General features: G+C 38.4%; 1 protein-coding gene across 2 annotated transcripts in view; it reads right to left on the bottom strand.

The window, feature by feature from the left end:
- BEND5 (BEN domain containing 5) overlaps nt 1-12,856 on the bottom strand; it is a 730,611-nt gene that overhangs the window by 704,256 nt on the left and 13,499 nt on the right. For both annotated transcript variants that reach the window (XM_060276914.1, XM_035121552.2), the window contains exon 3: nt 58-182. In XM_060276914.1, coding sequence (XP_060132897.1) covers nt 58-182 — 125 coding nt within the window. The remainder of the gene's footprint in view (nt 1-57; nt 183-12,856) is intronic.

The following is a 12,856-nucleotide window of genomic DNA, read 5'->3' as shown; positions in this document are numbered from 1 at the left end:
TAACATTTCTAGTTCTCAAGCAAAAGTTTACTTCATTCTCATTTAAATTGCACTTACCTGAGATTCTTTCACATTTTCAACTGTGAAATTGAACCAGACTCGAAAACGGGGATTACATGTATCTGGTCTGATAAACAGGTCATACTCAAATTCAGTAATATAGTCCACACGTCCAAGGTTACCTAAAAAATATTATAAAACAGAATGCTATGTTAACACATTCCAGAAAAGCCCGTTGATCAGTGATGCCTCTCTTAGAGAAATATTCCACCAAAAGTTATATGGAAAATTCTAATCCACAACTGTTTATTTCTAAAAAATAAAATAAAATGTGCATTTGTCTTTCCAGATGAGCTGTTTATGATATAACTATGTTCACAATGCCTTATTCAGGACAGCCCACACATTCCTGAAGAAGCCTCTAGAGCAGGCATCCCCAATCTGCGGCCCTCCAGATGTTTTGGCCTACAACTCCCATGATCTCTAGCTAACAGGACCAGTGGTCGGGGAATATGGGAATTGTAATCCAAAACATCTGGAGGGCCAAAGTTTGGGGATGCCTGCTCTAGAGCCAACATATTGGCAGAATGGTTATATTTATTGAAATATAAGATCAGCAAATCAAGAGCCAATTAATAAGTGAGGGCAGATGAGTTTATTCATTGTATACAGGGGACCCCCCCTGGCCATGTCAGCTGCTTCACATAGTAGTTTCCTAGCCAAGGATTCTCCCCCAGCCTTTGGGGTATTGCGGGGTGGGGCTGAGCATGACCCTGCTGCAAAGTGTTCACCCAAGGCCACTCCCTATGATTGGTCACTTATACCCAGGTAACCTCCTTGTCCCCTCCCCTTTGGGAATTCCTGCTGACTCTCCTTCAAGTAATGAATAGGTAGAGTAAATTCACTCTTGATAATGGCAGGAGTGCCACTGTTTGGATTTGAATATGAAAGAAAGGCACAGCCTAGGTGTGAACAAAAGTTGGGGCTATTTCTGGTCTACTCTCTTGAGCAAAGGACATCCACCTCCCTTGGCTGGACATGCCACTAGCAGAACAAAATGTGAAGGCTTGGATCCTTGGAGCACCATTTCTTTCTGACATATGGTAAAAAATAAGTAAAAATAAAAATAATAAACTACCATTTAACTACCATTTGTGCCTCATGTTTCCAGAATGCCCAATAATAAATTGTAATACCGGGTAGTAAATCTCCATAGTCTGATTTAGAATTGGGTCAACAATTCCAATTCCAATACCACTTGAAATAGTTAGCTATTTGGCATTTAACTTGGTGGCTTATGGGAGAAAAGCTTTAGAAGTCATGTGAGCTACACGGTTTTAAAAATTATTCCATCTTCACATAAGCTAAGGTGTACTTGGATTGTAAATCTTCCCAATGATTGGCAAGACCAGGTCAAGGATTGCACAGATCCTTCTTCCTTCTCTGGATTTGACTCACATTTTCACAGTCATAAAAGTATCATTTGGTGCTACGTTTTGCCTAGATTATTATTAGCGTCCAAGAGTTGGACAAGATAGATGAACTAAAAGCACATTCTGTATACATGCAGAACCTTGTCTTACATTCTGGGCAGTAGAACTACCTTTGAAGGAAATGACATTTGATTTCTAGTACATCTGAGCATTATGTTAGGTAAATTCATATTCAAAAGAAAAGTAATGACAAAGTTCATCACATCGCCATGGGCATAGCCAGGAATTTTTTTGGGGGGAGGCTTTATGTTGGGGGGGGGCAAAACCTCAGTAAAGTTTTTTGTTTGTTTGTTTTTTACTTGATTGCCAACTGTTCCACCTTGGCTACGCCCATGAACATCACCCGTAATAAAGAATCATTCTGCTGGTGGCAGCAATAGAGTAGCCAATACCTTTAGATTAATTAACTGAAAGGATCATGAATATCTATACTAACCTTATGATATAAAGTTGGAAAGTCGTTTTTAAATAAAATCTTGTTTAGCATATAGTGGGATTTTAAAAACTCTGTTTTAATTTTCATCTTTTAATTTTAAAAGAATTGTAAAAAAAAAAGGTATCCGGCACAGAATATATTACAGTTATTTTCACTGAAATACATTAAAAAATTTTAAACAGAAACTATATATGTATTAAAATATTAATATTTCATTCCATATGTCTATTGTATCAAGAAGACAGACTATTTTGCAAAGAAAAAAATCAATCTGTTCTGCAATAAGAGATTAATAATTTATAGTACTATTTTATGCATGTTTACTTAGGACTAAGTTCAACTTTACTCCTAACTGCATACAAGTCGGTGTCTAAATATATATTTCTTACATTTCTAGATGTATTTTATCATATAATATGCATTTCATATGCATTTTGATACTTTTTGAGTCAATAACTGCACTACAAAATTCAGGAAAATGTGAAATATGAGTGATAACTGCACTCTGATTTGCACAATAGTCTCTGAGGTGTGGATCAGGTCAGTTCACATTGGAATTCACAAAGAACAACTTCCTCAGAATAATGTTCTGTAACATATTTAAAATACAAACACTGTAATCTAATTCTAAAGATAAATGTCGCTAGGAATACACACACACATGATTACTACCATTTTATTTAACCTACAAAATGAACTTAACTCTTCATCAAATACTAAAACATAGTGCATCCTAGATCAATAAGAAAGGCTGCATTTCAGGACAAAAGAAATCCTTTTCCAGTAAATGCTAGCTGGAGTTTTTAAGTATGTCAACAATTATTATAAAAATGCAAGAAAACACAGATATGTTAAGCGATCCTAAAATCTTCTTAAACCACACATTGTGCTTTTCTACAGAGAATTTTAAGATGAAAAATAGACCTTGAGGGTCTTTGACAAGCCTCAGGCAATATAAAGGAAAAAGGTCAAACACACTGCTAAAAAGGACTGTTATCTTCAGAACAACAACTTATCAGCCAGCTTGCAGCCCTGCTTATTTACAGTTATTGGTCCCAGAGGAAGTGCACTTCAACACAGGTCACGATTACTTTGTAATGAGTTTGCCAGAAATGGTAAAGGAAACTAATTTGTAACAATGTGCTATTCCTTGCACATGAACTTTTGCAAACACCTTTTTTTTTGTCCAGCAATGAATAACTAACTTCAGCTTCCCTAACAAGCAATGAAAATAGGAGTGTACTCAAAAATCCAACTTGCAGGCATGAATGTGTTGAAATATCAGTAATTATCTCTCTCAGCTGTCCATTACACTATTCATGATTATGATCAATTCCCCTGTGGTTGCTATACAGAATACAGATTTCAGGGGCTGAATTTGCACACACAAATTAACACCATTTGGACGAAAATAGGTTGCACCTGTCAAAGCTTAGTAACAAAAGGTCAGATGCCCTCTTTTGCACCTAGAACATTTGGCTATTGTGTGCCTTGCTTGCAGGAATATAATTCTGGTTTGACTAAATAGAGAAAAGTGAGCACCATGGTGAACAGAAGAAAAAAGAATTAAACCTTAACTGAAAGCTCACAGTTAATCCATTCTTTAAAATACACGTGAATAGAAGTAGCCAAGGCAATTTTGAGAAGTTTTTCAAAAGAAATATATAAAGTACTCCTCTGTTTTTGTCAATACATTGCCAGGCCTCAAAATACTATTTTTCATCTGAACAATAAAAATCTGGACAAGATGGCAATAGAAAATCATTAATACACTTGCAGCTGCATTTCAATCTATACAAAACCCTTAAATAAAAACAACCTGGGAACAAATGTGCAGAATTGCATAATACATACATCATTTACAGAGCTCGGAGTCTGAAATTGTGCTCAAGATAGCCAAGCAGAATTAATCTATGTTTTCAAATAAACTTTTTTTAAAAGCATTGAACTTTAATATTCATTCTAGAATGGGCAATCAGCTGAATGCTACTGAAAGATAACAAAACGGAGGTGATAAAATGCAGCAATTATATAGATTGTATTCTAAGTGAAAGCGGAAACTTCTCAAAAAAGTATTTAAAAATATTTTCCCAGAAAACCATGTGACACATTTCATTTTTTTACTCATGAAAAAAGATAAATACAGTGATGGGAAGCAATCATATCCATTTTTTCAGACAACAAAATTATAAAGAGGAAGAAAACTTCCATATTCACCATATACACCACTATTCAGAAAGCATTAAAAAAAAAAACACTATTTGATGTACGTAAGTAGATGGCGTTGTCCCCTATGGGGATGCAGATACTGTCACCATTATCACCATGCTCTCTTGAGATTTCTGTATTTTAGAATTTCTGTTTTTTTGGAAGCCGCCCAGAGTGGCTGGGGGAACCCGGCCAGATGGGCGGGGTATAAATAATAAATTATTATTATTATTATTATTGAGATGCATAGAACATATTTGGCGCTTTCTGTTGCTCTTAAGTCACAAAACATCCTTATGAACCAAGTACAGCCAAGTCTGTAATGGAGACAAAATCTTGAAAGTCATAGATCCAGCTAAACACCTAAAAACTCCTATCCCACTTTGTTTCCCCCTCTGGGGTCCTACAAAGCATGTTTTCCCAGTAAAAGCCTAACTGTCTCACCACCAACACTCCTACAAAAGGGAGGGGAAACATTAGTAAGTATTCACAGAACATGCATCTAGTTGCTGAAAAAAGGGACCAGTTGTTCCAAATGAATTGTGTGATAAAACAGACTGTTTTCATGTAAATTGCTTGAAGATTTTCACTTTGGGCAATAAATTTGTTATATAAATAAATGAATAAAATTGTGGCACCCAGCAAGGAGGTATAGGGTGCAACTATAGTTTAGGGATTCTGTCAAGTTAACATTTTTCTGTTTTCCCAGGCCTTTGGAGAAAATGGCTAAAGGCCCTTGGTTTTTATCTTACACTCCTATTGTTTTTACTGTTTGATGAGAATTATAAATGAGGTACTTTTAACAAAGAATGTGGTTCCCCGACTTTTATATAAATGGGGTAGCCAAAGCCCAAAGAGGAGGAAAGGAGAGATAGCAATGGGAGTGAGTAGGAGAGAAGCTTGCATAATCCCTCTTCTCTGCCAACTCTCCAAACCATCAACTGCCTCCTGGAGCCCTGTTCCCACTGCCCATACTCCTTACAGATGGAAATTAAACATGTGAAAGGATGGATCCACAGAATTGTGGCTGCAGCAACCAAAGAAAGCAGAACATCTGCCAGCTCTACTGCTCATCCACCCCAACCATCAAAGCAGGGGTAGGACTACCCCCTCATCCCTGACATTCAACATGCCTCAAGGCTTCAAGGGGTACACAAAGCGTCCCTCATGAAGACTGATGCAGGCTCCCACCAGGGCCAAGCTTGGAGGATCTTTGCTTTCCTACATGCCTCACTGTAATCACCCAGAGAACATAACAAACAATTCCTGCTTTCCCATTTCATGCCTTTGGGGAAGGGGAAAGGGAAAGGTCAAGCAGTCAAAGATGGAGCTAGGGGCACAGGATGGGTTGGAAGCAGAGGAAGAGGCCGTTCGGGTGAGGGGCAGACCGGTCAAATTTCCACTGTCCCCGGCTCCACTGTTGTCAGGGACTGGCAGGGTTCTGAAGAGTGTGTGGCGGAGGCAGGGACCAGGGGAGTGAACCAGGAGAGGGGACCAGTGATTTATGGGGTGTCACACAACCCACAAGGCAAGAGCTTGAGGAAGGAGAGAGAATCAGGGCAGTCTGAGGCAGAGGAAGGCACATAGGATGTGGCAGAGGAAGAAGGGATGGTTCAGGTGAGGGTCAGTCACTTTCCCTCACCCCACTGTCTCCTAGAAACAGGAAGGGCTGGAAAAGAGAAGAGCATGGATTACTTCAATGCAGGATAAGTCTCGGGTTGTGGACACGCAACCTGTCAGAGGAGGGTATATAAGCCAGAGGAGGGGAGGTGTTGCCACACTGTTGCTGCAATTGCTTCATAGGGCCCAGACCTGTGGACAGCTGCCTTCAGGCTAGAAGCGTGTGAGTGTGTGTATCCAGAGCACCATGGAAGTTGCAGTGTTTCTCTTGCTAATAAAGAGTTAACTATCAGATGTGTGTCTTCCTTATCTGGAATGGACCATAAAAGTTGTTTCCTAGAACCAGGAGGGGCTTGAAGAAGGCACAACAATGATTTCTGTGCAGAAGTCTCAGGCTGCATGTGTGCACTCCATCAGACAAGGGTACAGAAGCCTGGGGCAGGGGGGCAGGGTCCCACTGTTGCTTCAACTGCTCTAGCAGGCGCAAACCTGGAAAACAGCTACATAGATGTTAAAATGTGGTAGACCTTGCTTAGAAGCTGCCATATAGGTGTGCATGTTTTTGTCAAGAAAGAATTAACTATCTGCCATTTGCCTTCCTTGGCTGGGTGTGCACAGGACATGGGGGCACCTATTAACTTTCTGACAAGCTTCCTCTGAATAAACCAGAAGGACACTAGCATAGCTGCCAAGTTATCCCTTTTTTTAAGGGAAATTCCTTTATGCTGAATAGGCTTCCTCGCGAGAAAAGGGAAAACTTGGCAGGTATGGACACTAGTCAATGTGAAAGATGACATGTAAATTTGTTTGGATGCTTGATATATTGAATTGTAGTTTAAAATATCATATGGCATTGGAATAGTCACATTAGGTTGGTTTCTTTACATAATAGATCATATTTACAAATTATTTCCTTAGTTGTATCTCCTTTGCTCTTCTTATGTGATATTTATCATTATATATGGAGACTCTAAATGCTTATCATGTTAATGAGATCCTCTTTCCATCCATTCCACCCATATACTTTTAAAATACTGATATTTTGAAAGATATTTTGGTCCTCCCTTATGATTAGACTATTTTCAAGTGACTAGCTTTTTTCTTTTATTTCCTTTTACCAAATACAGAAGCAGTTTCTTTTATTTCAATGTATTTCAGGGTTTGTGGCAAATTAAACATTAATCTTTCTCTGTAAATGTCAAGTGATATTTAAATGTTTTCCTGGCAGATAAATTATTATTAATATTAATGTAATAAAATTGCAGTTTTTGTCCTTTCTTTGATATTTACAAAAATACTAAGAATGTCAAAACAGTTCCATAGGAAAAAAAAAATCATTGGTCTACCATCCAGTCCACATTAGCATGAAAGGTTAAAAAACAGAAAAGAAAAGAAAGAAAGAAAGAAATGCCAATCTTAGAAAACTGTGTTCAAGAAAGGAGAAAAGTGAAGTTCTGTCTCACTTCCACATTGAATGTACAGTATCACTTTCACAGCAAAATTGCCTTAGTAAAGTTCACTTTAATTTAAACCTTCTTTTTTTTAATTCAGTGACATGTATATTTGCTGTTTAGATGCAAAAGCAATTTCAGCACCAAGGACAACACAGTAAGGCAAAAGGCTATGAAAGTAGTACTATGAACTTTAGCAAAGCAAAGTCAAAATTAATTTACACGTTATTTTTATTTAATTGCACTGACCATGGAACAAAGCATTTAATAGCAATAAGACATAAAATACCGGTACATGTAAAGCTCACATTAATACTTATAAAACATCCCATAGCCGTATATTTAGTTGGAAGCAGAACTCATTGGGAGAAGTTTAATGTAGTGCAATGGCAATTGATCTGTCACTGAAAGCATTTCAGCTTGCAAGATGGGATGATCCCCATCAGAAATATCCAAGGATGCAAGTAGACCCAGTCCACCCATCACTTGAGCCGAGAACCTCTGGAGGTTTTTAAGCTGAGGATGGATCTGCTTAAGGATCTGCTTAAAAACCTCCAAGGACGGATAGTCCACAACCTTCTGAGGGAGTCTGTTGCACTATCAAACAGTTCTTACTGTCAGAAAGTTCTTCCTGATTTTTAGTGGGAATCTCCTTTCCTGTAACTTGAATCCACTGGTTTGAGTCGTCCTACAGAGCAGATGAAGCTTACTTCATCTTCCATGTGGCAGCCCTTAAGATATTTGAAGATGGCTATCATATCGCCTGTCAGTCTCCTCTTTTCCAGTCTAAACATACCCAGCTCCTTCAATTGCTCCTCATAAGGCTTGGTTTCCATATCCTTGATCATCTTGGTTGCCGTCCTCTGCACATGTTCCAGTCAGTCAATATCCTTCTTAAACTGTGGTGCTCAGAACTGGACACGGTATTTCAAGTGTGGTCTGACCAAGGCAGAATAGAGCAGGACTATTACTTCCCTTGATCTGGACACTATACTTTTATTGATGCAGTCTAGAATATCATTGGCTTTTTCCCCCCCTGTTGCATCACACTGTTGACTTATGTTAAACTTGTGATCTGCTAAGACCCATAGATCCTTTTCACATGTGCTACTAGTAAGCTTAGGTGTCCCCCATCTTATATTTGTGCAGCTGATTCCTCCTGCCTTAGTACAGAATCCTACATTTCTCCCTATTGAAATTCATTTTGTTAGTTTGGGCCCAGTTCTCCAATCTGTTACGGTCATATTGAATCCTGAATCTGTCTTCTGCAGCCTTAGCTACTCTTCCCAGTTTGGTGTCATATGCAAATTTGATGAGCATCTTCTCAATTTCTTCATCCAAATCATTTATAAAGACATTAAACAACAACAGGCCCAGGACAGAACCTTGCAGCACTCCACTTGTAACTTTTTTACTGGATTATTAGGAACCATTAATGAGTACTCTTTGGAATCAGTCAGTCAACCAGCTACAATTCCACCTAACAGTTACCTTGTCCAGCCCACATTTTACCAGCTTCCTTGCAAGAATATCATGGGGGACCTCCAGGCTGCAGGGACCTCACCTGTTCTCCAGGAATTCTCCAGGATTAGACAGAGGCTCTGAGATTACATCTGCAAGCCCCTTTAGTATCTTTCGGTCCAAGAGAAGAGGAGCCAGTTCAGGCACCTCTTGAACCCAAATACTGACTCTGGGATTTATTCTACTGCTGCTCCCAAAGAACCTACACCTCGTCATCATTTTCAAATGATGGTAGAGACTGAAGTCAAGAGCTTCACTAGCTGTTTTCCTATTCCTGCCACCTGTGACTGAACCACTTGACAATTTATTATCTAATGGTGATAATATCACTAGCCAGTCTCCCACAAGCTACTTATGCAGATTTTAAAATCTTCTGCCATGTTCCTATCACTTGACAGGCCATTAGTCAATTTGAACCCCTTCTGGCCTTAGCACCACTACACACCATGTCAATTTCTTTAGTGCCTGACAGCTCCAATTCAAAACTCAAGCTTAGTTTTGGAGCCTTGCATTCCTATAATATTCATGTCTTGGTTTTATAAGAGATTGTATATCAGATGATTTATCCTTGAAAGGTCCTTAATTTGATTTATATACTGCCCTTTATCAAGTGATCCCAGGGTAGTGTACAACACATTTTATGGAGCACAATAATAAAAACATATTAAAAATCATAAAAATAAATGGCATAATAACAGTCTCTGCCCCCACTCCCCAGCTTTATCAGGCCATAGATTATTTAATGGGCAAAGGCCTGGGTAAACAGAAACATTTTTGCCTGTCTTCTAAAGACTTGCAATGATGGCACCAGCACCAGCAAGCATTCCATAGATGGGGAGCCACCACCAAATAGGCCCCTTTTTGTGTTGCCACCCTCTGAACCTCTTGTGGAGGGGGAACATTGAGAAGGGCCTCAGACTTGTGTGCAGGGTCCAGATCGTTTTGTATGGAGAGAGGTGGTCCTTAATGTATTGAAGCTGAGCCATGTAAGACTTTATAGGTCAACATGAGCACTTTGAATTGGGCCCAGAAACTAATTGGCAGTCAGTGCAGTTGGGCCAGGATACAGAGCTATGAGGGCATATTGCTACATGGCAAGCCCCCACCCCACCCCCAATTTAATTCTTTAATTTTAAGAAAACTATGCATAAAGTGCTTGAGTTTGGGTGATTTCAGAATTAGGAAAAGAGCAGGTAGCAAAGTTGAGAGCTGCCGCATATTTCTTTGCACAGACAGCTGACTTGATAGCAACTGGTAGAGTCTTGAAGTAGTTATCCTCTTCCTACCTTGATGGAGTTCCTTGCTGATGTCAGCAGCAGTTTTGGCTGTCTTAGCCATGGATTTATATCATATGAGGTTTATATCATTCTGAGAACAGGAGATTTATGTTATAAGGTTACCTGAGCTGACCAACCTCGTGTAGCAAACTGGCGTAGCAGCTAGTAACATAATCAACAGAGAACACAAGCTCTGACAAAGAAAATGAAACACAATATATCCCGTACATTAGTATTTGAAGAAAAAACATTGTTATCATCAGCTGATCCCAAATGTATGACAGGAAAAGAGGGGATAGCATGGTAGGATAAGATAAAAGCACCCATATTTGCTCAAAGAAAAAATGCAAACAATTCTGAGCACACAGGAATTATATCTGAAAATACTGAAAGACTGGCAAGATTATGTCAGGATAGCAAAGGGAAAAACGAAGTGCATATATTTTTTAAAAAACAACAACAACAACAACAACAACAACAACAACAACAACAACAACAACAACAACCGTGGTAAAATAATCTGTTCATATTTACTGCAAAGTCTGCCCCAAAGTCTTGTGATGCATAATAATACAAATATAAAATCCAATTAAAAATGATAGTCTTTTAACAGGTACAATGTTAGCTTCAAAATCTTGCTAAACAGAAATCCTAAATACCAACTTTCAATTTAGAGCACTTTCAAAACTTGCCTAAGGTAGAACTTTGTAGAATTTTCAAAGACAAAGAATTGTATCACTGTACAGCAGTTTCTGGGGCCTACTTATCATACCCTCCAACATTTCTCCAATGAAAATAGGGACATTCCCATTCCATAATGATAATTTTTATTTATACCCCACACATCTTACTAGGTTGCCCTCTGGGCAGCTTCCAATATATATAACAACATAATAAAACATTAAACATTTTTTAAAAAACCTTCCCTATACAGGATTGCATTCAGACAGCTTGGGAGTTGAATAACTCCATACCCTCCAATATTTCTCTGGTGAAAATAGGGATATCCTAAGGGAAAGTGGGACGTTTTAAGATCAAATCAGAAACCAGGATGGCTTCTCTGAAGCAGGGATGTCCCAGGAAAACAGGGACACTTGGAGGGTCTGACTTATTAGTCTTGACACAGCCAGATGGGCAGGGAATAAATATATTATTATTATTATTATTATTATTATTATTATTATTAATAATAATAATAATAACTGCAAAGTGCCTATATGTTTGTTTAGTCATGTCACCCATAAATACATATTCATGATTTAAATGCTCACATGTAGAAATGTCAGAGGATTTCAGTCCAGTTCGCAATTTGCTGAAGTGCACCCTCATCTGTCCCATTGAACCAGACCTCAAGAAAAAACCTAGATTTGTGGTTTATTCTGCAGAGCTATCAAGAAAGCTAGTTTGACTATACGTAGTACTTATATGGTGAACTGAGTACTGCTATCTTGCTTTAACAAAGTAAATATCATACAGCTTCCAAGTATGGTACCTCCACAACATTAAGTAAAAATGCATTTTAAATAGTGCAGAAAATTTCCGCACTTCCTGTATCCTTGCATACACAAAGCCCCCACACACACACACACACACCGCCCCTACTCCCAAGACCCCTTTTGTGCATTGAATCATACAGGAATCGATGTGTGGTCACCTTCTACACTATTTTTAATTGTCAAGTTGCAAGAAAACCCCAAACTCATATTGTGAATCTGAGCATTGAAACACCTTTATACTAAAAAGTTATAAGAATAAGTACCTGTGATGAGAAATGGGAAATGGATTGTACGCTTCAAACTTATTTGCTGAGAAGTTACAGAGAAACAGCAAAGAGGCTTAGCAGCTGCTGATAAAAAATAACATGACTCAGTTACTAATGCGAAGAATGGCTTTGCTTGAGTCCCATGAATGGCAGATCCTCCAAGTGCCCCTATTTTCCAGGGACAATTCCAGATTTATGGAAGCTATCCCAGTTTCTGATTTGATCCCAGAATGTCATGCTTTTCTTTAGGATGTCCCTATTTTCAGTGGAGAAATGTTGGTGGGTATGGTAGGACATCGCTTTTTCATCAGAGAAATGTTGGAGGGTATGGAGATAAGGAACTACACAACTTTTAGAAAATACCTGAAGGCAGTCCAGTATATAGGGAAATATTTTTTTTAATGTTTAATGTTTTATTATGTTTTTCTATGTGTTGAAAGCCACCCAGAGTGGCTAGGGCAACCCCATCAGAAGGGCAGGGTATAAATATTGTCGTCATCATCACCATCATCATCATTATTGAATAGGATGTCCCTATTTTCATCAGAGAAATGTTGGAGGGTATGGAATGGCACTTGCACTGAAGAAGAGAAAAAGAATGTTCTTGATGGTGCAATAGCAGATGAAACCACAACAATGAAATGGACATGACACAAATTACCTCGTGGTTTATGAACAAGCATGATAATAATGCTTAATTTGGACACAAAATACCTTCAATGTGAGCAAGCTTCCAACTGTACTTCCAGGGAGCAGGAATGGTGGATTCATTGACTACTAAGTAAATACATTCAAACTAAAAACAATTCTTTAAAATACACAGTGTTTGTGATGCCAGAAGTCCAATTACACCAGACACCACAGAAAACAAATAATTCTTCCTAGGTGCAATTCAGACTATTAATCTGTTGCAAAATGCTACCATATTAAAAAAAAACCTTTATATATTGTAGTAATTTACCTCCACTTTGTGTCATTATAGTTGATCTCAAAGTTCCCACTAGCTTTAGCAAGACCATGCAGCTATAATAGATGGTGTGCACCCAGTTTGTTTTTAAGAAATACAAACCCTAAATCAAAATTAGCAT

This window comes from Zootoca vivipara, chromosome 7 (genome assembly GCF_963506605.1).
Source record: "Zootoca vivipara chromosome 7, rZooViv1.1, whole genome shotgun sequence".
Taxonomy (NCBI): Eukaryota; Metazoa; Chordata; class Lepidosauria; order Squamata; family Lacertidae; genus Zootoca; species Zootoca vivipara.
The sequence above is the reverse complement of the archived record's forward strand: the minus strand, read 5'-3'. Positions and strand labels throughout refer to the sequence as shown.